Source organism: Vicugna pacos, chromosome 8 (assembly GCF_048564905.1).
Source record: "Vicugna pacos chromosome 8, VicPac4, whole genome shotgun sequence".
Lineage (NCBI taxonomy): Eukaryota > Metazoa > Chordata > Mammalia > Artiodactyla > Camelidae > Vicugna > Vicugna pacos.
In genome coordinates this window covers 25,121,624-25,148,236 of record NC_132994.1, presented here as the reverse complement: position 1 = coordinate 25,148,236, position 26,613 = coordinate 25,121,624, and the positions used below count along the sequence as shown (strand labels likewise).

At 39.5% G+C, this 26,613-nt stretch overlaps 1 protein-coding gene across 6 annotated transcripts in view; it reads right to left on the bottom strand.

The window, feature by feature from the left end:
* Positions 1-26,613, bottom strand: part of KLHL32 (kelch like family member 32) — a 181,808-nt gene that overhangs the window by 85,440 nt on the left and 69,755 nt on the right. For 5 of the 6 annotated variants that reach the window (XM_031680209.2, XM_031680210.2, XM_031680212.2 and 2 more), the window contains one exon: positions 12,455-12,562. In XM_031680209.2, coding sequence (XP_031536069.1) covers positions 12,455-12,562 — 108 coding nt within the window. Of the gene's footprint in view, positions 1-12,454; positions 12,563-26,613 lie in introns of those variants that run through there. The other variant, XM_015235987.3, reaches the window with a different exon arrangement.

Here is a 26,613-nt window from a genome sequence, read left to right as displayed (position 1 = left end):
GTTGGCTCTTCTGGGTCTTTTGCCTCTCCACAGAACTTTCAGAAACAGTTTGTCTATATCCACAAAATAATTTACTAGGATTATGAACAGGATTACAGTGAGTCTACAGATCAAGGGAAGACTGACACATTAACAATACTGAGTCTTTCTATCTGTGAACGTGGACTATCTTTCCATTTCGTTAGTTCTTTGATTTCTTCTATTAGAATTTTTGTCATACAGATCTTGTTCACATTTTGATAGATTTATTCCTGAGTATTTCATTTTGGGGTGCTAATGTCTAAGAATGGTTTTAACCTTTAAAAATAGCTGAGAAAAATCCCAAAGATGAATAATATGCTCTGACATGTAAAAAAAAAAAGATATGAAATTTAAATTTCAGTTTCCATAAATAAACTTTTTTTGGAAAATAGCCAGGCTTATTCTTTTACATATTTGTCTCTGGCCATTTTCATGCTACAACAGCAGAGTTGAGTAGTTACAATAGAGTTTTATATGGCCTGCAAAGACTAACTTATTTACTATCTGACCCTTTACAGAAGAAGCTTGCTGATCCCAAGTCTGGAGTGTAGGTAGGGACTGGCAATTAATAGTATAAGATTGTACCAAATAACATGGGGCTGGGTGACACTATCAAGCAAGCTGGTGAGACGAAACAGGAGGGTCCTGAAACATGCCAAATCCAGAGCCAATGGTGGAAAGAAGCAAGCAAAGACACCTGGAAAGGAATGATGGGGAGCACCAAATAAGAACCCACAGAGTATGGTGCCAAGGAAGCCAAGAGACAAAGGGTTTCAATGGAGAGGCAGGTTGGCTGTGCTGAATGAAGCTGACAGTATCATCTAATTGGTTTGGCAATCTCTGTGCCTGTCAAGGACAGCTTCAGTGGACACTGAGGACGGAAGTCTCCAGACTTGACAAATGGAAAAGTGAGTACGTTAATGTAACTCTTTTTAAAAGCTCTGCTGTGAAGGAAAGCAGAGGAATAAATGGTAGCTGAAGAAAAATACAAGGTCAAGAAAGGGATTTTGGAAGATGAACAAAAAAGCATGTTTATACACTGGTGGGAATGTCCTAGTGGAGAAGGAGAAACTGATGATGTAAGAGACAGAAATGAGGTTTACAGGAGTGATGTCTGACAGGATAAGAGGGAGTAGTATCCAGAGCTTAAGTGAAGAGGCTAACCTTTGACAATACAAGGATGCCTCTTACACCGTAGAAGATGGGAATATACTGAGTAAGTGCACAGAAGCAGGGAGGTCTGGAGATTTGATAGTGCAAAGATGAAGATCTCCCTGCCTGCATCTACTTTCTCGATGGAACGTGAGTTCCCTTATGGCATATGTACTGGAGGTAGGGTAATGAGAGGGGGTTAGGGTTTGAGAAGAGACTAAATGAAAAACTTCTCTGGGAGAGGAGGAAAGAAAATTTACTAGGACAACAAATTAGCATTGCCTGACAAGGATGAGTATTCATCTGAGATTTGGGATCATGGATTTGAAGTGAAAACAGTAATTTTTTCCAGCAACAGTCAGCAGAGTTGATACTTATCAGTCCATAATTCTTCAAAGTTGCCACAGGCTGGAATCAAGCTTGGTTCCTTCCAGGGTCAGTGGCTATAATCTTTGGTCTCTGCCAAACTGTTTCTACCCTCACAGACACATGCTAACATAAGGTTGCCCGGCTATAATCAGTTTTTCACGAGCTACATCTATTTAATCACCATATATCAAAGGGCTACCTTTTCTCCCTGCAAAGTAAAATGCAGGTAGGACTATACAAAAATATAGCTTGATTATTCATCCTTCTATCTGAACTGGCACAACTTTTTTTAAAAAATTGAAGTATAGTCAATTTACAATGTTGTGTTCATTTCTGGTGCTCAGCATACCGATTCATATATATATATATATATATATATATATATATATATATATATTCCTTTTCATATGCTTTTTCATGATAGGCTATTACAAGGTATTGAATATAGTTCTGTATGCTATACAGTAGGACCCTGTTGTCTATCTATTTTATACATAGTAGTTAGTCTCTGCAAATCCCAAACTCCTAGTGCAACTTTTGGAGCACTGAACATTCTCAGATACTTCACCATGCTCCACACAGAAATAATTCAGGCTACTTGGTAATTCATTTCTAATAAAGGCAATGGTATGCTGACTTGGTGTTTCCATTCACTGCTCAATCTGCTCTGCAAAAGCGTTCATTGCATTTTCTTCATCAATGCATTCCTAACATCTGGTAAGTCCTTAACACATAATAGGTGCTCATTAGGTAGATTTAATGAATTAATGGATCTCAGTTTGGGAATAAACCATATATAGATGGTTTTTATAAAGTATAAAAAGGAAATAAAATATTCACAAATTAACTTAGGACACTCAATCACTTGAATTAGCCTTCATTTGAAGGTTCACATCATTATTTTACTCAAATGAAATATCTGAGTATCTACTTGCAATATAGATCTTCTCAAAAGTTTTATTCAGCAAGTTATATTTTTTATCTCGAAATTAGCCGCAAAGGCCATATATTTTTGCTAACAGGTTATTTTCTTTTTAAAAATCTTACATTTAGTATGGTAAAACTCCCATATACTACCACTTCATACAAATACTAAATGCTTCCAGCAGAGGGCTCAAGAATTCTTCCTTAAGGAAAGAAGTTTAAAAAGTTCATTGTCCAACAGCAGTTATTGCAAAACTCCTTCAGAAGGCCATCACACAAAAAATATGTTCCTCCTCTTGATTATGTAATTCCAGGCCTATGAATTTATTTAAAATAATACAAACAAAAGAAAAAATTATATTACAATAAGGCAGCATTATTTATATACTATACATTTATGGATAAAGGCACTTTTATCTAATTCCAGAAAAGACACTGAAGTAAATTATAATCCCAAAAGTCTGTATAAAATTACCTAAGTATATGGGCAAAGGCCAGAGAAAAAAATAGAAAGATAATATATAATGTGTACGGAAGTAAGAATTTGGGTGAATAATGCTTTTTACTTTTATTCTTCCTTATGTCTATGTAAACACTTGGGTGATTTTTTTTTCATTTTCAAAAAGTGAAAAACAATAGTCACTTATTTTTACAGAATTTGCATGCCTTTCAATTTTAGTTCTCAAAATAAGGATGGAAAAAATTAGGAAGCAAGTAGAATGACTTATTCACGGGACAGCATGGGATTGTGGAGACGTCCATGTTTGCAGGCAGAACTAATGGGGTGCAGCACCACTTTATTCGTGCCTACAAATAACACTAAAGTGCTCCTGGGAGTCCAAAAACTTTCAGATAGAGGTTCCAAATCTTTTTATTTATTTATTTACATATACACATTATCAGAAGGATCTGAGGCATCAGTATAAGTATTGAAAAATTAGGAATATAAATAACTCGAGCTAGAAGAAAATAGGAAATAAAAAGTAATATGAGGTCAGCAGAGCACATATATTATGTGTGTGTGTATATATATCCTCATAACTATTAAAAGTGAGCCACAAGTATGGCTTTAAGCTTCCCAGCATCAAAGCTAAAAAAGGAAATTTAGCCTAATACAAGATATAAAAATGAAAATACTAAAATGAATTCTAGCTTCTCCAAGCTCTGAAATCTAATGAAGAATTTCCTGCAGACATTAAGAGTATCACTGAATGATTTACCTGGTGAGACTTTTAATACCATCATAAGTGTATTTTATAAAGATTCGCATAAAGGGTGGAATAATGAGACTCTTCAAAATTCAGACATTCAGTTTTCTGATTTTTCAACCTTGATACCTTGATCCAGGCATAAAATTTAGAGTTGTTGTGCAGTGGTTCTCACTGGAGGTAGGACAACCTTTTGGGAGCAATTTGGAAATGGATGCATGTATATTTGGTCGCCCCAAGAGGGGAGACACTATCGGTCTTTAATGGGCAGTGGCCAGGTAATGTGTAGGACAGCCACCAACCACAAAAAATGGTCCTATCTCCTGCACATCTGAATGCCCTGCTGGAAATGCACGTTAAGTGAAAAACGTGTTTATGAAACTCAAAGCCTAGAATCGAACTCTGTTTTACATATAAACACAATTTGTTGTTGATTTTGAGTGAAGATAACACTGAATTTTCAAGGAATGTCACCACAGTGGAAACCAAGAGAAGACTATTGTTTTGTATGGATTTTTACTAAGAGTTGTTCACTATTTCAGAAAATCATGTCACCTGGGGCATGCCCTTGTGGTATCTCAGGTGCCAGCAAAAGAGCCACGTGTCAGTCTGTGTCTGTATGCAGCTGTCCCAGTATCATGATTCTACCTGTGGCTGTGGACAGGCGACTCTTATATCTTCTGAAGAGTTGTGCTCTAGCCTGTACCTACTGAAATACATATTATTTTCATTTATTTTCATTATACTTTCTTTCCTTCTGTTTGTTCTTTATATATGGTTAAGACACTCTTACTGATGTTTAGAGTAATCTGTGTGTAAGTTATATTTTTAGGAATCTCATTTTAGGACAGTAAAGGTGGCCTTTCTATATTAAAGCCTGATAGATGAGGTTGAGAACCACCAAGTTAGATGGACAGGCTGCATATCTTCTGGGAATTCATTATGTATATAATTTCTCCCTGTGAACTTTTTGTTTTGTTTTGTTTTGTTTTGGGAGGGGGTAATCAGGTTTACTTATTTTTAAAGAAGGTACTGGGGATAGAACCCAAGACCTCGTGCATGCTAAGCATGCACTCTGCCACTTGAGCTATACCCTCCCCGCTCCCTATGAACCTTTAATGAGAGCTGTCTAGCAAACAGGCTGACGCTGGAGTGTGGTCATTCTCTTTTGCTGAATAAGAGGAAAAGTTCATGTCCTTTAAAAAGCCATCAATAGACTGACATCTTCTTAGGAAAGCTAAGGAGCTAATCAAGATTCTTCACTAAATAAACTGTTACCCTCCCTTCACTTGATGGAACACCTAAAGGAAGGGTCAGAATTTCCTTAGGGAATGATTCTGAGTGCAGCCAACTTTCAGAAATTCCAGTAACACAACTGTAATGATTTATGCTTAGAAAAGTTGCTACTCATCTACCACAGCAAAGGAAAACTTTCAGATGGATAAAATAAAAAATGTTTAGCAACGGAACTTTCTGCTGAAACAAAGAGAAACAAGAGCACAGAAGCACAAAATCCACCCTGAGTTAACTAAGGGGCTGACCTCCTACTCTGAGTTGCTGGATATTAGCTGTTTCTAATGATGTCTTTGGAGGACGTCAAACAGAAAAGAGCTGATTGTTTATTGCCCCACTTATGACAGTAAAACCATTCTCAAGAGCATACAGGAAATACTTCTCTTTCTATTCCCTACACTGGCAGTAGGATCCGGGTGGGAGGCAGAGTGTGAGAAGAACAAGGCAGAACCGCAGGGCAATAAATCCAGCCCATTTAAATGGAATCATATAATGAAGACGGGTGACAATATAGAAAGGCCCCGCTCATCCTTGTCATCTAACCTCCCCTCAGCTATCCGGAGCCCCTCAGAGTGTTATCAGTGTGCATGTTCTGTACACAGGAGCTCGAGCACCTTGGCCCACAATGGGTTCCTCGGCCCAGAATTAATGCCAAGAAAGATTATAAAGGCTGGACGCGTACTGTTCAAACCCATTTTGTTTTCGTTAAGTGACTCGAGTTTCACAATGTCCCAAAGGACAATGTTTGTGCCTAAAATGTGACTAACACTCAAGTAAAACGCTAGACTAATGTACTGGAGTCTGACGCCACTGATGATGTGTGACTGCTGACAGCTCTCAAGCCTCACCACTCCCTGTCCCCTGCCTGCTCTGCACCCAGGGGGAAATACAAGAAAGTCTGAGCGTTCTCTTCCTTGATGCTGGTGGGAAGTTCAAACCACCCTCCAGCCCCACCCCCAGCACTAACAAAACTGAAGCCAATCGCCCCTACTTGCTCTCTCAAGCCATTTTTGGACCTCTCTGACCCACTCTGTTTTTTCCCCCCAGAAATCCTCATTATAAGAGTAATAAACGTTTTCCTACGCTCCTGGTGCATGTGTGGTGTTACTCAATTCAATATCTAAATCAAATGTTGGGCGGGTGAGGGGGCCTTTCTATTTCTGCAGAGTGACTGTCAGACAACTAAGAAAACTCAAACTTGCAAATTATTAGGGAAAAGCCAGGAAACACTTTTTAAAAAATCAAAACATCAGTTTTATTACCATATTGGAAAGCTGACCTCACAAATGTGGCCACAGTTACACTTCCTCACACAGAGACATCTTAGACATTGTTATGCTGAGCATATGGCTTTGTAATAATGTAATGTATAAATGACACTCTGATCCTTTCTGATCAAACAGCACACATGGATTTCAGGAGGGAGAACAGGCTGGCAGGAGGTGGAGACGGGCAGTTAGAACTGACCCTGCTCTACAGGTGAGAGGCCCTCCCGTATGACTTCACTTTGTCTGGATCAACTGTTCTCCATGAGCAACAGACAGGCTTTGGTCCAGTGATGTTGATCTTGGGTCCTCAGATGAGAAAGGCAAGCTTCTGGGGGTCAGTCAGGACCTGGACTTAAAAAATCTCACTTCCATTTTTTCACAATAAACATTTAGGTCTCCAACCTTTCCTTAACCATGTCAAGGATATGTTATTTTAGTTGACTTCTTGAAAAGCTGTAAAAATTCCATCTGGCATATGGTTCTTGTCTGTCAAGTCAGTTGACATTTTCTAGAAAACCATGAATGGGAACATGTAACATTCACACCCCAAAACAGTAAGCAGGCACACCTGCTTGTTTATTTCAATAATCCTCTGATAAAAGAGAAAATCTCTCCAAAAGGTAAGTGATACAGAGTTTCCAAAAGATCCAAGAAAGTAAAAATTCATTGATGGAGTTCAAACTTTTTCCCTTCATTTCACTCTTCTCAAACTTTCTATGTCAGCGATCCAGATCTCTGGCACAGCTCTGACAAGAATTAACGTGAGAAGGAAATAATCACTTTCTGTACAATTCAAAATATCCTTCCTTACAATTTGGATGTCAGACTGTGTGCTCTAGAGCCTGGGGCACAGAGCAGGTGCCTTGGGGGCCTCTTACTTGCCAGGCTTCCATAGGCACTGCCAGGTGAAGAAATGATTCTGCAGCTAAAATATTTAAGCCACTGAATAGTCTTAACATTGCTCCCGAGAAGCATTTATGGAAAATTTCTCCCAGATTTGTTCCATGTGCTATCATTTAGCTCAACCAGGTTATGTTTATAAGTAAACCTCATGGGGACTTTTTCTCATGTAAAGTGACACATCTATCCCTGAAGGATAGTGCACAGGAAAGCATTTCCAATTAAGACTCCTGTCACTTTGCTGCCACACCTGATGCTCAGGTCTCCAGGGGAAAGTATTCTGTTCTGCAGAATAAATACAGTTTCAATGATCATCAAAATGTAATGCTACTGTTGGGAATGTAGTTTGGTGTAGCCATTATGAATAACAGTATGAAGATTCCTTTAAAAACTAAAAATAAACTTATCATATGATCCCAGCAATCACATTCCTGGGCACATATCAGGAGGAAACTCTAATTCGAAAAGATACATGCACCCCAATGTATAACAGCACTATTTACAATAGCCAAGACGTGGAAGTAACCTCAATGCCCATCGACAGATGAATGGATAAAGAAGATGATGTGGGGAGTGTGTGTGTGTGTGTGTGTGTGTGTGTGTGTGTGTGTGTGTAATGGAATACTACTCGGCCATAAAAAATAATGCCATTTGCAGCAATGTTGATGGACCTAGAGATTGTCATACTAATTAAGCCAGAAAGAGAAAGAAAAATACCATATGCTATCACTTACATGTGGAATCTAAAAAAAAAAATGACACAAATGAACTTATTTACAAAACAGGAAGAGACTCAATGACACAGAAAACAAGCTCATGGCTACCAGTGGGGGAAGAGGGGGTGGAGGGATATATTGGGAGTTCAGGATACAAACTACTATATATAAAATAGGTCCTACTGTATAGCACAGGAACTATATTCAATATCTTGCAGTAACCAGTAATTAAAAAGAACAAGAAAAGGAAAAAAAATATATATATATATATACATAACTGAATCACTATGCTGTACATCAGAAATGAACAAAACACTGTAAACCAACTATACTTCAATAAATTTTTAAAAATGTAATGCTATAGTGTCTGCCTTATCAGGGCTACATGAAAATGTCATGTGAACATATTAGGGAATCAAATAAGAATCAGGAAGAAAATCTTTACTAAACAAGAGCATGGAAATTAAGGGGCAATTTCTTTTAGTTATCAATTCCTGACTGCATGTGTATTTTTACATGACCACAATTATAGCTAAAAAAAGGTTTTGTTCACTTAACAGAGTATCCTACTTTTCTAGATTTCCAAAGACTTTAAAATATTAATAGTTACACAAAATATTCTTGTGAAGACTGTACTAAAGCATCCTGTGGATCAGAGAAAGGTAATTAGGGTATGTGTCCCCACAGAGATGGGTTCTTCTATGATGCTGAGGAGCCAAAGGCTGGAGTTATTGGCTGTGAAGAGAAAAGCAGGGGAACAAGAGATACCAAAGAATCCTTTTTATCTGCCTAGACATGCTGTCGCTGGCTCATGGCTGACAAAGTTAGCAGCGCCTGGAGGGGCACTGCGGGAAATTTCAAAGGGGGCTACGAATCTCACTATCACTTAGTGCATGGTTTCTCTCTTTACTGGATTCCTGGAATCTCTCCATCAGGTTACAAGGGACAGAACAGGTGGACGGTTCTCGGGAAAGTAAGAGGAAGCTAACTGGCTTTAACTCTTTGCTCCACTGTATGGAGGGTGTTAGCACAGTACGTGGCACGCAGTCTACCTTCCTCGACGCTGCTGTAGCCAGAGTGCAAAAACAGTGAACTTTGTTGTGGTTCTCAGTCCTAACTGCTTTCATTTTTGGTCCTTAGCTACTCAAATCCCTAGAGACATATTCCAAGACCTTTGGGGATGCCAGTCCTTCATCCTTCTGAGCAAGGCTCTTCTCCCCATGGAAGGATCTTGGTGTTAAGTGCTCGTCACTGCCTGGCTGGGTTCTCCCAGCAATACCTGTTGCTTCTGCATAACTGACCTCCTGTCCTGTTTGCACGGCGATTCCTCCCCCCAGGCAACACCTTCATTAGAATCCCTTTTTTCCCCTTCTTTTCATATCTCTTCTACCCACGACTGAAATACGAATGGATTCCTGGCCAGAGCTGGAAAGCAAGGAGATTGAGTGAGGCCAGGGTTACAGGGTCCTCTTGCTCACTGGAGTAAGTGAGAGTTGGTATTTTCTTAGGTTCACTTTGTCCTTCTCTGCCTAAGGCACTTCTGCCCAGTGACAGTTTACATCACATCCTTTGCTTCCAACCCAGCTCCCAGTGCCAGCCGGGAGCAGGGCCTGCAGAGCAGTCGGATCCTCCGCCCTCTGGGGCCAGTTCCGCTGTGTATGGCTGCGCAAGGTCGCCCCCGAGGGCTGCGATGGCTCCGCTCAGGCTGTGCCCCACGCAGAGTGTGCCCACAGGAAGGGCATGCCTCTGATCAGAGTGAAGGCAGAGAGCGTGCTAGCCCAGCCCCACGTGCTTTCCTTGATAGAAGAGTGCATGCATTTTCAGAGGATGTATCCGCATAAGGGGGAATTTCTGCTTTTTCTTTAAGATCTCCTGGATGAACCCCGTGACCAATTTTAAGGAGGCTCTGCTTCAGAGCAGTGTGTAGGAGGAACACGCACACCTTGCTGCTCTGAGTGGCGCTCATTCATCACACCCACTCCATACTTTCAATTTCTTTCCCAAGACAGCAACAATTTCCAGACACTTAAAATACTTAACATTTTATACTATGCTTACTACAACAGACTAAAGATATAATCAACTGTCAGTAGAAATAGCTATAGGTAGAGAAATTCAATGTTAACCCTGATTTTTATAAATCTACATACATATCATGGCTAAAGACTGTGTATTAGTAAATGTCCACAACAGTAAATAACAATTAAGAAATTGAAGAACGATGCTTTTATCCATGCTTCCATGTCCCAAACTTTTGGCTTTGAAATTCATTAATTTCATTTCCACAGTAAGAGAATGCAGCTTTTTTGCATTTCCCAAGTACACTACAGTTCTACTTTTTTGTCATCACCTGTGTTCATGTCTCAAAGGGAAAACAGATCTATGATAAAGTCATTTTGGTGTTTAAGAAACCAAAATGCCATAAATGTTGTCCAAGAAAGGCTGCATCAACTTTCACTCTGCAGCCAAGAGCAATCACACACAGAGGACAAGTGCAGCGACTCAGAGCCCTCGTGAACTGAGTGTTGGAAAAGCACCCCAGCTGAGAGGCCCATCAGAGAGTTCACTCTCCAAAAACAAGAGAGAGAGAGAGAGAGAGAGAGAGAAAAGAGCTCACTCTCTAAAGTGTCCAAACACTTCCCGGCCTCCTTCAAGTATAACAAGTATGACTTAATCCTTCCTTAATGACGCAGAACAATAAAACAATGGATTTGAGAATAAGAGGTGGGTTTGACTCACTGGGTCAGTCACTGGGCAGACCGATCTTACTCAACCACAGCTCCTTCCAGGGCTTGTCAGCTCTGGGACAGGATCACCGCCTTCCTCAGAGCTGTCTAGAAGATTAGCTTACACAGCACACAAGAGGTGCCTAGGGCAGTGCCCTGGCTTTTGCAGAGGGTGCTCCGTGAAATGCCAGCCGACTTCCTGTCCCCTCAGTGCACAATCTGAACAGATGCGTTGCTGCTGCGTGTGCTGCAGGGCTGTCACCTCTGGGTGGATGCACATGTCAAGAACGCGTCACTGGGCAGAATAAATGCAGCTCCAGGATTTGCCTAGAACTTTTTTTTTTAAGTACCTACACCAGATGTATATATATCTAAATCTCTCTATATGTAGATATATATGTATATATATATATATATACATATATATCTGTTTTTTGATATTTAAATCAAGTTTAACTTAATTCAAATGTCACATACTTCCACCTTCCAAGAAATGGTTGCTTCATCTTAGTTAGGGAAATAGAAACTATTGACTTAAGCTTTCATTATGTTTGGACAAGTTCAGGCAAACAGCAAAGATTCAGAAGTCCTACCATCAAACCTCCAGCATTGAGAAATTGCTAAATCCAACTCAATCTATGTATGTATACATATAGATATAGATAGAGGCAGAGATAGAGACAGAGATATATATTCTTATTTGGCTTCCTTTTTCTTCATTAAAGTGGAATACGACTCCTAGGTAACAGGATGCAGCTGCCTTCTGCAAATTTCTTCCCTCTTCCCAAGCAGTTTTCTTACCCTTCCAAAAGTCAGCTCCCTTTATGCCCTTATGTGACCTTCAGTTCATGCTTCATAAGTCCTCTGTGCCACAGGCACTGCACATATACACACGGAAGTTTTAGCAGCTTTATTCATCATCACCAAAACTGGAAGTAACCAAGATGCCCTTCATATATCCAAACAATGGAATAGTACTCAACAATAAAAATGATCTACTGAGTCACAAAAAGACACGGAGGAACCTTAAATGCATATTGCTAAGTAAAGAAAGTTTCACATTTCAAATCACTCTGTTGTGCACCTAAAACTAATACAATGTATTACGTCCATTATATCCCAATTAAAAAATAATTCTAAAAGGAAGGGCTTTGTATGTTCTAATAACTGTTTCACTAACATGAAACTAGGTAAGAACCATGAGGCTTCAGACCTAGATTCAATCTGTCTTTATGCAGTTTTGTTTTGATTTGCTCAGACAGTCGTACATTGATATGGCTTTTGCATTCTATTAGTTGTCACTATTATTCTTTCATTAAAAAAAAAAAAGAAAACAGGTTTATTCTGGAAATCCCCATAAGTACCGTAACAATTTTAGTGATGAACAACTTTGGCTTTTAAACCATCACATTCTAATCTATTACTTGAGGCCCTGACGCTGAAATATATGTAAAGGACAGGTGTCAAGATGCTAGACACAGCTCTTTGAGGCCAAATTAAAAAAAAATTTTTTGGTCTTGTTTTTAAGCCAATAGAGCCACAATAGAGTCACTGAGCTTCTGAGCATTCTCAGAACAATGAGAATTCAAGTTATCTTGCCAACTCTTTCCCATATAATTCTTTAGGATATTTTTAAATTACACCAGCAGGCCACTGAGCTAAGATTAAAATACTATGTTCCCTGAGTCATATTTAAAATCAAATTGCTTTACTCACATTTGCCTTATTTTGTTATAACATCAAGTAGATGTAAAACTATTTTTTTAACATCAAAATAAATAACAAGAAAAATACCTAAATCTCATACCTCAAGGATATCTCCTCTGGTCAGGTGCAGTTAAAATGTTAAGCCTCTCAGATGACGTTTGGTACCATACCTGTCCTGTGTACGCGAACTCCAGGGCCTGCTTTAAGCCAAGGCTGGTCACCCCGCGTAAATTCACCTCATCGGCCCCACTTTCCACCATACAAAGACTGAACATGGCCTGGGATGGGGGGAGAAAGGAGGACAGACAGTTAAGGGACAAAGTCCTAGAGAAACTAAGAGAGAAACAAGTTTTACAAGTTAAAGATTTGTTGTGGCTTCTGAAATGCTTCTGCAAGGCTTCCTTCACACAAGCCACGGTCACTTCACTGTCTGACCAGTTGCAGTAACACACCGAGGGCTCTGCGTGGCTCACACGCAGAGTCACACTGAATCCCATGGCTGTCCCCTGGGGGACTTGTGTTGGGTCTCACTCACCAAACTCATTTGCTCTCCTTTGGGGTCCCACAGCTAACCGTGATCTGGGGGCCAGTCCCAAACCTTCTTGCCAACAGGACATGGAAAGCAGTACCTCCCGACATCTCTGCCTTTTCCTTCTGCCTCACCTCAGTGACACGTCTCCTTCCTCTCATCTGCCATTATCACACACGCCAGTCCAGTGGTTCTCAAAGTGTGGCGCCTGGAGCAGCAACATCAGCATCCTCTGGGAACCTGTCGGAGCTCACATTTATGGGGCCCCAGCCCAGACCCACAGAGTCAGCAGCTCAGAGCGTTGAATTTGAGAACCACAGTCTGAATTATTCAGTGAAAATTAATTTGCCCCCAAGCCTATTCTCAAAATAGTCAGCTTCTTGAAAATCAGTTAGTCAAATGAAAACTTAACAATTAAATAAAGGAAATTTACCAAATTATAAACAAAGGCATGGGTCCTCCCACCTAAAAAAAAACAACACCCAAAAAACAAAAAACCTCACTAATTTGTACACATTTAACAAGTTTAACTTAACAGGGAGTAAAGAGAACATTCAGTTTTGGGGTTACTGATGGTGAAATACACAGCTCTGTAGTGCTGAACTAACCTTCCCCAAAGGGAGGTCTGGCCTTTGCCTTTGGTTTCTGGAAGGTGACCTCTAGGCCTTTGGAATATCCTGCCTCAGAGGAGCATCTCTGTTTCCTGGGGCTTTGGCCACTGACAGTCTAGCAACATGATTTATGATGGGGGCTTCAGGCCACACTGCACCAGTTGCGACCTTCAGAGGAACTAGAGGCTAAAGGTATTAGTCTGACCTCAGGAGAGCTGGTGACGAAAGGGCAGCCACATAGGCAGTGTGTGATTGAGCATCATTAAAAAACTCTGGACACCAAAGACTTGAGTGAGCTGCCCTGGTTGGCAGTCCTGTGTGCATTCTGTCGCAGAGCATGGTCAGGATGGGGTCACGCTATGACTCCACAGGCGGAGGATGGCCAGAAGCTTTGTATTTGGTCCCCTTCTGGACTCTGCCCTATGCGTCTCTTCCCTTGGCGAGTTCCGGTTGTATCCTTCCCCTGCAATAAGCCACATCCAGGAGTGTACAAGCTTCTGTGACTCTTTCCAGAGAACGACAGAACATGAGAGCAGTTTTAGGAATCCCCTCAAACGTGCAGCTGGTGTCGGAAGGGAAAGAAGTCTTGACAGGACTGTCTCTTCAGATTTTGCGGTTTGGCTAACTTCTCAGAAGTAAAACAAGAATCAGAACGAACAAACTCACTCTCGCTGTTCTATGTGGTAATATTTCAGTACACAACAAATCTTTTTAATTTTAAAAGTGATTTTTTTTGTTTCGCCAATGGATTAATATTCATCTTCTAGCAATTTTTTCCTGATAAATGTATTTTGGATCCTCACAAGTCTATACATTTTAACTTAATATGTATGGGATGAGGGGTATTAATTGATGGTCCATTACTCTTTCTAGAGGTCCTCATTTCTAGCTTAAGCATTAGAGTTGTAAATTTCATAATGAATAGGATTCTCTTTGATAATTTAATATATAATTAAAATTCTAACTGTCAGAAATACAAAATTGTTGCTCTCTTTTCATTTGACAAATTTTGTAAAGAATATTTTAAATGCTTACAATTTGAGAAAATAAAAAATAATATTCAAAATATCCTAAAGACATTGGGAGTATGTAACATGTAACACATGCAATTTTATTTGCTATATTAAATAGCAAAAATTTGGAATATATTTAACTTTCAAAAATTTACTTTATCATGAACAAATGAAATCTAACATTCCTTTAGAAGCTATTACAGGTGAATGGCCAATATAGTAAATTTGGCAACTTGGTTAGTGAGTTAATCTGGCTTCCCACTGATGCTAATGGCAGTTAAGGTACTGCATGTAGGTTAAGAATGATAGATTTGAAGTCACATAATTCTGAAGTCACAGTGATAAAGGGAAAGCTTGTAACCAAAAAATTCTGGGTTTGAGCACCGGCAAGTGACTAGGACAAACATGTTACTTCTCTGGACTTCAGTTTTCTTATCTGAAAAATGGGGCTAAAATTTGTACTCAATTCATGAACTTGTCTGGAGATTATATGATAGAACATATGAAGTATTCAGTACAGTGCCTGGTATATGATGAGTTCTTAGTGAAATTTATATTTTATGATAACGACCAAAAAGAATAGTTTCTCTTATGTATTCTGTGGTTAAAAGGATTGACAGAAGTACAAGTTCTGGGGTTTTTTTGTTCTTGTTTTTGAAATCAAGTATGGCTATAGCTAAAAAATACTAATAGGAAATTGACTTAATGATAAATGGATTCTGCTTATGCATTTGTAGAAGCTCTAAAATTTCAAAATTAAAAAGCATAGGTTACAGTAAAAAACAATTTTCAATTCGTGCATTTCTAAATTTGCTTTTAGATTTCTAATGGCTGCTTTTAAAAGAACTTGAAAGAAATTTCAGTTGTTTACAATGTCTCATTTTTATTATATGGGTGTTTCAGTTCTTAATATTCCCCACATTAATTTCTTGTTTCAGATTTCCCAAGTTGTAATTGCACCTGATTTCGTGACCAGCTGCCCTCCATCACCCCATATACAGTAAGCATGACAGAAATTACTCAAACTGCAAAAAAATTATCTGGATTAATGAAATGGAAAAAGTTCCCGAGAGCAAAAGTTAAATGACAGAACAAGCTGCCAATTTTTGAATCTGCTTTCATAAGGGTCTTTCAAAAGCAAGCACGGCCATACTGGCATAGAACAGGTATCCACCCTCAAACAGAGACTTGTGAGCTACTGATCTTGAAACCAGGCTTGGCAGAGTGGGGGAAAGAATACAACCCCTTCAAAAATGTGTGTATTTATCTGTATAAACAACACTGCGACACCAAATGGGTCACTGTGGTTCTATTAGAGGGGACGACTGCAGAGGGAAGGAAGAGACTGTTATTTTACTCCACTTACATACAGTATTATTTGGATCATTACTATGAACATGTGTTACCTGCGTACTTCTAACACCTACCTTTTGAAAACTTGGTTTTATTGTTAATGTTCAGGGTTGTGCAGGAAGACACATCTCATTCAGATCCTGGTTCTATAACCTACTGTGGGCAGTTTACCATGAACATGTGACCTTTGGATAATCTGTTAACTTCTCTGAACCTCAGGCCCTTTATCTGTACACGGGGATAATACCAAACTCACAGGGTTCTGTTATTCTAATCCAGGCTGATTGTCCTACTCTTCCTTGTCTCCCTTGGATCCCGACTGGAATGAGAGCTAAGAAACAGTCCCCTATCTCTGCCCTGTGCCCAAATCCATTCCTTTCAAAGATTTTGCTGTTGAAAATCTCACTCAACATTCCTACGTCTGGCTGCAGGGCTTCACGTTCACCGCATACTGCTACACCGTACTTTCAGGACTGACCCCATCATAAAAACCATCGCCTCCATTTCTAAAAACACGTAACTTCCATTCTGATATCATATAGTCTTAGAAATTTAATGTTACAAATTTAACATATAATTTTTTAAAAATATAAAAATGTGTTAATTAAAAGATTGAAAAAAAAAGGAAATATTAAATCAAAGACAGTGTCTTGAGTTTAACAAGCTTAAAAGGCACCTCCATTAGGAAAAGCCCCACTGGATACCACTGAAGTAAGGAAGAACCCAGCCGTCTGACACACAAAACCCCAGCTGCCTAGGCTGCCTGAGCTTGTGCAACAGTGTCTAGAGACCTGCTAGGGCCCATGGGAAGGGACACAGCCTTCTTTGGTAGCAGAAGAGGTGAAGACATCAAGGGTGCTACCTTTCAGCATTAACTTACTGAAAAGGTAAAATGTAACATGCATGCAAGTGGGCACCGTATTTGCCTTCTTCACAGAGTCCCTGGACCCCAGCATTGCATTCATGCAATACATACAGGTCAATGAAGGAATGATTCAATCAGTGAACTGACAAACTCTTCACAAAGTCAGCTGCAGATGATGTCCAGCTGTTCTACACTGCAATAAACAAAAATAATTCAACACAAGAAAGAATTTTCTGGATGTAAGGTGTTTTAGACACTGGGATACAAAAAGTAGCTAAAGTTAAAGAGAAAGAATATTTACAAAATGAGTTCGAAGCTAGACATTTAGAAAAAAGTAAGAACATATGGCAATGTCCTCTATCAAGCCACAACATTCTGCCAAAGCAGGGGAGGGTTCTGCTTAGAAACAGGAAAACATCGCACAGACTCCTTCTTGGTTCACACTGTTTGTCTTTGGGAGAGCCCTGGCCAGGCTGAGATTTACAGTCCTCACAGCTTACTCTTGGCTGATAATGTGCTGCAACCACCACAAATCCTTCTAATGGAAAACCCAGTTTGTGAGAAGACAATCCACTTTAAGTGCCTACCACAGAGAGATCTGTGGATTTACAGTGCGTCATTCCCCCTGTATTTCACACAGAAATGACACAAATTGAGTCTTAACATCACATGAATGAAGTTTCCTCGGGTCCCATCAGTTGTCAAGCAGTCACAAGATGAGCAACAACCTGTTTTAGGTTGGTACATTATGCCACAAAACTGACCGAGGGAAATGCTACATCCTCAAGGAAGGCAGAATGACAGATGATAGACCTTTTTAAGCACTTAAAGTTGATGAAATATGATCTTCTTACCCGGTCAACTATGCGTAGATTTGGGGTTGCACCAGATATGGGCAAGATATACAGTGAATTCTCATTTTATCAGGAACCTAAATGATTTTACAGATGAAATAACTGGATTGTTTTGGGCACATTCAACCCTTAGCTTTTACAAGAGAGTTAAATAAAAGTAAATAAACATGTTTAAGATAGTTATTGAAAACAGCAACTTAACAATGATTGTGGTGGATCCAGCCTGATCCCCTAAATCTTTTATAATGCCTTTTACACGTGATGTAATCAGTGGTGTTTACAATGGCCATGAGGCATTACAGGGATTGGAGCTAACTTCTGAATCAACAAAGATTACATTTTGCTCAATTTAGTGTTAATGGTGATTATCCTTTATTGCATTTTGGTTATACCTCACATATAAAATGGGTAGTAAATCTCAGTTAATGAGACTGTTCAATTAACCACAATAGCCCATTTCCCTGACATTAAGGCGAGAAGAGTCCTGACCACAGTCGAGATGGCTGATTTACCTTCTTTATCTCATAAATGCAAAAGCAATCCAATCCATCTGAGGAGCTTAATGGCCTGAAAGACTGAGGCTGTTTGGTTGAAGGGATATTTTCCCCTACACATTTATAGCTGTTTTAATTCTTCCGCAAACCACATAATAATATTCTCAGAGAATAAGATGTCTGGATAAATGAAGACAATCAAATTATATTACTATGCACATAATTAGGTAGAAAAATTAATACTTCTGAAATACCTGTTTCCCCTCACCTTAACCACATAAAGAAAAATCCACCTTATATGCTAAAAACTGTGAAACATATTGGTTTTCCCAACATCTTCAAATATGTAGCTTGTTTATTCAATGACTCTAACTGTATTTCACAGCTTTGCTCTTGGCACAGTTACTTCTTAAATTAACTACATGGTGATAATGAGCCCTTCAAAATCAGCGTGATTATAGTCTATCCTATTTCTCCTTAGAATTCCTCCCTCTCCTAGACGTGGCCATATTTCAGCTACTTGGGCCTTCGGGGGTGGGCGGAGCAGGAAATGGAACAGAATGGAAAAAGGAAACAAATCTAGTTGTTTTATTTTCTTAGCTAAACATATAGTAAACTACTATATATAAAATAGACAAACAACAAGTTTCTACTGTACAGCACCGGGAACTATATTCAATATCTTGTAGTAACCTACGATGAAAAAGAGTATGAAAACAAATATATGTATGCATATGTATAACTGAAACATTATGCTGTACACCAGAAACTGATACAACATTGTAAACTGACTACACTTCAATAAAAAAAAAAAAAGAAAAAAAAGAACATAGTAAATGTGAAGGCCAGAAACTTCAGAAAGTGTTGCCCATCATGAAGTCAGGTTTGCCATGAATGGTATTTATCCTTGTCACCTGTTAGATACTCCGGAAAATGACACCCACACATCTTGCTTTAGCCTTGGGTCCCCCTCTCAGATCCCTAGGCTTTTGTTCTGTCGTCTGATGTGTCTGTCATCTTCTAGTCTATGGTTATACCCCATGGGTGTGGGATTTCAATACTTCACTACCCACCATGTAAAGAAATCCATTCTTCTACCTTTAGATACTCAGGGATGGCACTTTGACTCTTCATTATTGAATATACTTGATATTGAATATACTTCGGTACGTCTGTCCTCATATGGCAGCCAGCGGCACAATCTTGCCTTTCAAAATCTACTAAGGACACATAAGACCAAAACTGGACTTCCCACATTATGACAGCTGTCCTAAGATAGAATCTGAGGTCTGCATGAGGGAGTGACGGAGAGCAGGTATGATGCAGAGTTTGCTTGAATCAGGGGAAGTAGCTACGAAGACGGGAAATTTTTAGAGGGCAGTAGTATCAGAAAAATTTGAAAGCCTCATGAGAAAAACAAGAGGTGGAGCAACTGAGGAGGCAAAGGGAGAGATTCTGTGTTGATTAAAATACAATAGGCATTCAGGGAGGATTCCTTGAGTAAGACACAGAGGAGGCCCTTATGTGGCTTAGCAGGGCTGCACAGGGTGTGTTTTAAGTATCAAGAGTAAAACTCTAGCTTTCTTCTGGAAATGGGATTTTAAAACTGGAAGGTAATTTAGAGACCACTGGCCCCTCACTACTCAGGCTATGGTTCCTGGGCCAGCAGCACTGACATCACCAGGGAACTGGTGAAATGTGCAATCTCAGGTCCACCCACATCTACTAGATGGGAAGCTGTGTTTTAATAAGAGCCCCTGGTGACCCACATGCACGTCAGAGTCTGAGAGGCACGGCTATAGTCAGTCCTCCACCCTTGTAGCGCGGAAGGAGTACGAAACAAAAAAACTAACAAGCTGGCTTCCCTGATGCTAAAACTGTTTGCTGATTCATTCTGACTGAGAGAACATGCAACTTGCTTTTTTCTCCCTTACTGCGTCTGTGCAAAACAACCACAAACTTTTCCTTTACGCTCTCCCCTCACTATACATTCTTTACCGAGAACACCTTTAAACCCAGAGACTATGCTCCAGGAAGGAGGTAATGGGTCGATAATCTCAGAAGAATGGACAGACCCTCTGGAGGAATTCCTGGATGCCATGAAGATTCCTCAAGGGTAAGAGGAATGTAGCACCCTGTAAAATGCCCTGATTGTTATCACCTTCTCTGTTCCATCCAGTTTTTCTATAATCCTTAAGACCCCAACCCCAAGATGGATTCACAGTTTCTAAGGCATTAGCCTGTGATCACTCCCTTTTGCCTGGCAAAGCAATGAAGGTGTTCTTTTCTGATTCTCCCAGTACTCTGTCTCTGAGTCTCAATCAGGCTATTGGGGTGCAGAGGCTGGTTTTGTGGCAACAGCACTCCATGAATACCTGAATATCTGAAGTGATAAGACACTCAGTACTTCACATGAGAATGCCAAGTATTAGTAATGCTTTTAGAATACTGAATCATGGTCACTCTCCTGTTTACTTTTTCCCCTTGTTCCTAGTAGGTGTATACATTTACTCCCTTTTCTTCTTAACAGCCTTTCCAATATGTGGTAAGAGCCCTTAAGTCTCCTGTTGGAAAGAGAAGCTACTCCAAATTCTTTGAGTGCTAACATTTTAGCACTCAAAGCCAATGTTAGAAATCCTGCAGTCCAGGCAGGAGACGGGAGTCCAAATCCCAGCAAGCAAGGACTGATCTCCAGATTCAGGGGGAAGGGAGGGGAGGTTACTGCTTAGGAAATTAAAGTTAAAGAAAGACCCATGGTTCTAAGAATAAGGCCTTTGGAAAAGTAAACCATCTCATGTTCTTGAATGATGGCAGTGGTAGGAGCCTTCAGGCAAATACATCATACCACCTTTCTTTCCCCAATTACTTTGGTTGACTTTCTCTGGTCCATCTTCTTACATTTTCCTGAAAAGGAATTTGATGTGGCCACGTCAGAGTTGTTATTGACACAAATCCCTTTGACCCATTCCTATGGAATTCAAAAGTAGAGTTTTAAAGGATTTTCAACTTGCCATAAAGAATGGCAAGTCAACCCAATCAAAAAAAAAAAAATGGGCAGAAGACGTGAATAGATATTTCTCCAAAGAAGACATACAGATAGCCAACACAACAAGATGCTCAATATCACTAATTATTAGAGAAATGTAAATCAAAATCCTGACGTTTTACCTCATATCTGTCAGAATGGCCATCATCAAAAAGTCTACAAATAACAAGCATTGGTGAAGATGTGGAGAAAAGTGAACCCTTGTACACTGTTGTGGGAATGTAAGTTGGTGCAGCCACTATGAAATACAGATGGAATTTCCTCAAAAATCAAAACAGAATCACCATATGATCCAGGAATTTCACTCCTGGGTATATATCTGGAAAAAAACAGAAACACTAATTTGAAAAGATAAATGCACTGCAATGTTCACAGCAGCACTATTTACAATAGCCAAGACATGGTAGACATGGTAGCAACCCAAGTGTCATCAACATAGGACTAGATTAAGAACATGTGGCATATATATATATATGTATGTATATAATGGAATATTACTCAGTCATAAAAAAGAATGAAATACTGCCATTGGCACTAATGTGGATGGACCTAGAGAATATTATGCTTAGTGAAACAAGTCAGACAGAGAAAGAAAAATGCTGTATGACATCACTTATATGTGGACTCTTACAAATGATGCAAATGAATGTATATGCAAAACAAACACAGACTCACAGACATAGAAAACAAACTAGTGACTATCAAAGGGGAGAGAGAAGGGGGAAGGAACAAATTAGGGGTATGGGATTAACAGATACAAATTGCTATATATAAAACAGATAAGCAACAAGGATATACTGTACAGCATAAGGAATTACAGCCATTATCTTATCATAAGTAAAATGGAGTATAATCTACAAATATACTGACTCACTATGCTGTACACTTAAAACTAACATGATATTGTAAATCAACCATGCTTTAATTGAAAAAAAAGTGCCCAGGCAGTTTCTTGCTTGTCCAGTCTGATATTGGTAGTGGCTGCCTCGAGCCCTGTTGAGGGCTGTGAGGCCACATCCAGGCTCAAGTGAGAGTGGTCAGGATCTAGTTATTACACCTGTCATGGGTATAAAAAGGGAGCAGGGGCAGATGTGCCAGCTCTGCATCATAAAGTGTGCATATGTACAAGCAGGAGAACACAGTTTCTGTCCTAAAATTCATGACATCATTGTATAAAATGCTTTACCTCTTTTCTATAGAGAACTTTTCGGAAGAGTGTCGAAGATAAGAGTGTGGAAACACCTCAATTACCACTTATTCTACTTTTTAAAAACCTAATGTAAGTTAAAGATTACTCTTAAAACTTGAACCCCAAATTCCAACAGCTCCTCTTTTACTTTTAATGTCCTCCCTATATATATCTTTTCCTTCAACCTGCTAACAGAAAATAAGATGTATAAGACCATAAACACAGGTGCCCAGTCTAGCTGTGACATCTCTTTTCAATCTCATTTTATCCATCACTTTGGTTCGACAGCGGTGAGTCAGGTAACGCACATCAGAGCCACTCTCCCCTTGTTAGGCGTTCACACGGAGGAGGGCAAGAGTCCTGGCTAACACAGGGCTTCCTCTAACTCCATTAGTTGCTAAGCAACCACTTCACTGGCACCTTCCTGATTCAAGGCAGAGCAGATCAGTTTAATATGAAGTGTTGGGTCATCCCATAAGCTCAAGTTCACTCCTTCTGTGAACACATTTGATTCTTTGTCCATGCAGGCTATGTGCAAAGTCTCCACATCTTACAAATGGAGGGGGGGGGGAGAGTTTAAGAATAACCCACAAGAGTTCAAATAGCTTTTCAAAGTAACTAGATGAAGAACTTCTTTTAATCCTATGAAAATGTATATATGCATAGGTACATAATTTTAAAGTGATGTGAGTGATTGGATACAAAAATCTCTCTTATCACTTTAGAGTCACATCTCTCTAAATGAGAAGAATCCTGATAATTCAATCCTTCAGGAATCAAGACATGTAAGCCAAAACTGCAGTCAACATCAGGTGAGCAAGGGGTATGGCTCAGTGGTAGAGTGCAAGCCTAGCATGCATGAGGTCCTGGGTTCAATCCCCAGTCTCTCCACTAGAAACAAATAAATAAACCTAATTACCTCCCCCTCCAAAAAAAAAAAATCAGATAGCTAATTAAAAGCAATTGATTCAACAAGCAGCTGGATCATCCAACAGCTTGGACAATTCATTTTGAATCAGTTTTTTTTTTAATAAAAATGATAAACAGAATCAGGGCCTATCTATAGAGTCCAATAATTCTTTACACCAGTTCATCAGATTCACATGGTCAGCTGTCTTGTCCTTCTTTTATAAAACATCTGTCTTTGCTCAATACTCAAAAGGTTTAAAATTTTCATCAGCTTTATTATCATTCAGATGTGTTCTTGTTCTTTCTGATGAAGCTAAGGTTGACTGCATTACTGAGATTAAATAAGCATGGGTAAATTTTTGGTTTTAAATAAAACAGCGTGAAAGTTATCATTTTAAAAGCATAAAAAGATATGGCAGAAAAAGTGAAATAATCTTTCAATACAAACTTAAATACATATAAAAAGCTTATCACAGTGACTGCAGAGAGTAAATGACAAAAAAGCTATTATTATTACATTATAAGTATTTATCTGGCTTCACAGTATTTACATTCAGTAGAAATGAATCAGTTTAAATAGAGGAATAAAATGCAGACCAGAGTTCACCATTCTCCATTCACTATAATGAACACAGTGCACTAGGAGCACAACAATGAAATTAATAGTTATCTAATCTGAGATGTTAATGATTTCTCTGACACTGAGGCAAATAGCTTTAAAGGGGATATAACAATGATTGTTTAGAGGTTCTCAGCTTTCTATGTAAAAAGGAAATAACATTTGACCCCTACCAGTACTAAAGGTACTCCACCTTGAACTGACAAAGGGAATACTATTTTTAATTGATGTGTTCAGTTTCGAAAGGAAATTATGAATCCATATTAATTTAAGAAAACAAAACAAAACCCCACACACCCTTTGGTGCTCACAAGGTCCTACCCACAGCACATCTAAAATAAGCCTTCTTCTAGTTATTCAACCATTGCAGCTTCAATAATGGACAGATGTGCAGCTGTTCATTGTCAGCCAGGCAATTAATGCTTATCGAACATCCACCACGTGTGAGGCTCTGTAACAGACTGTCTATGAAATGTCAGATTGACTGCTTAATTTGGCTTTGCTGAATGTCAAGGCCATCATTAATGGTGCTATTTTTTTCTGGCTAAATTTAAAAGCTAGTTCAGGAGGCCTCTTCTTGGTAGATGTTAACTAAATGACTCATCAGCAGATACAAGTTGCAGAATGTCAACATCTACTCACAGACAACAGGTGATTATGACTTAGGTGAGAAATTGAGCACATTTTCAACTGGGGGTGATTTTTGTCCATTTCTATGGCTCCTCGGAACTATGTTTGTGTGTAGGTTTTTTAAAGTCACAATTGCCTTAAGAAAAGAAAAGTCTATTGCAGCATTTTGGGTACCTCTTCTGAACTAGATTTGGTATTTCTGGAGTTACAAGCTGAAGGGAAGCAACTGAATGCTACTACATTAGGTCCCCAGCTAATTAGACAAGGGCTCTAAAACGTACAAGTAGCTAGCTGTCTAGTCTTTCCTGTTGCCTAATTCCCTGGTGGCTTCAGATGGTACTGCACATGTCACACTGGGCCAGCTGGATCCAAGGAAACAGCAAGATGTCTGCTGGGCCTCAAGTCTTTTGAACTCAGGACTTAAACTTCTCTCCAGGAGTACATATCCACTAAGATTCTAAGAAGCTCTATGTTGGGGAGTGGGACAATCCTCACTTTCCTGGTTTGCAACTCTATCTTAGCATCAGTAAGGCCATATTTTCAAGTGTAGGAAGAAAAGAGAGTCAGTGCCCCAGTGTCTCTGAGCCATCCTTCTGCTCCCTAGCTCCACACCAGCTGTTAAACAGAGAGATCTGCATGAATAAAAACAAAACTATTATTTAGTCTTAGCAAAAATCACCTTTACTTGTGAAAACTGAAACAGGTATTACTGATCAGTTTTGTATTTCAACTGTATCTATGGACTCAGGCATCCTGGCCACTGCTGAATAAATACGATCCAAATCCCAGAGAGGAAAGGCTTGTGCTGACTGGGCCTAATGACTCAAAAAGTTTAAAAAAACTAAATGGTGGCTTCTTGTCTTTACTATTTGTTATTTATATAAGTAATACATAAACAAAGTTTTCTTTAAAAATAAGGTTATCATAGATAAAAGTAAAGCCTTACTTTCTAGAAAGTAATATTTGAGCAAAGATCAGAAGGGAGCAAGGAAGCAAGTCCTGTTGAGTAATGCAGGCGGAGGAAACAGCTGTGCAAAGGCCCTGAGGTGACAGCATACCAAGCATACTTGAGAGAGGCCCATGTGATTGAAGCGGAAGGAGGGAGGGCAAGAGTCATAGGAGGGAGGCCTGATGAAGTAGAATCATGTGGACCACAAGACATTGGCTTTTACTCTGAATAAAAGTGGAAGTCATCGGAGGGTGTTGAGCAGAAGTGAAATAATCTGTGCAGTTTCAGTTATATCACTGGGGCTGCAGCCCTGATATAGATGCCAATGGATCAAGGATTAAAGTACAAAGATAAAGCAGAAGGTTACTGCAAAACTGCAGGGAAAAATGACCCTGGGCGCCAGGGTGGTAGTAGCATAAGTGGTTAGAGTCTGTATATATTTTGAAAGTAGAGTCACAGAACTCGCTGGCAGTTTGGACGCAGGAGAAAGGAATCACAAATTATTCAGCAGTTTGGAAACTGCACTAACTACAGTCATTGTTAACTAAAATGGAGAACACCGTGCAATAAGCAGGCTTGTGGGAGGAAACTGGGAGTTTGCTTTGGACATGTTAGATTTATGATGCCTCTTAAACATCCAGGCAGAGGTGATGAGCAAGCAGCTGGATATACAAGTTCTAGATTTTAGGGGAGCATCTATACTGGAGGTCTAAATTTGGGGGTGGGTCATCATCTGTGATGCTTAAGTTGGTCAACTTGCTTGGGTCATGGGGATCCCAGACAGTTGGTCAAACATTATTCTGTGTTTCTGCGAAGGTGTTTCTGCATGATATACACATTTGAATGGACTGCGTAAAGCAGATTGCCCTCCCTAACATGGGTGGGCCTCATACAATCTGCTGAAGGTCTGAATAGAACAAAAGGCTGAACAAGAGCGGATTCTCTCTGGTGACTGCCTTCAAACTGAGATGTAGGCTTTTTCCTGCCTTTGGACACAAACTGAAACATTGGCTCTTCCTGGGCCTCGAGCCCACAGCTTTCAGACTGAAACTGCATCACTGGCTCTCCTGGGTCTCTAGGCTGCTGAGTGTGGAGATCTTGGCACTTGTCACCTCCATAACTGAGTGAGTCAATTCCTTATAATAAATCTCTCTCTGTATATAAGATCCCATTGGCTCTGTTTGTATTAAGAACCCTAATTAATATATCATTTTACATTACTATATATATAAAGCCATGAGATAGTATAAGATTATCATGAAAGCTGG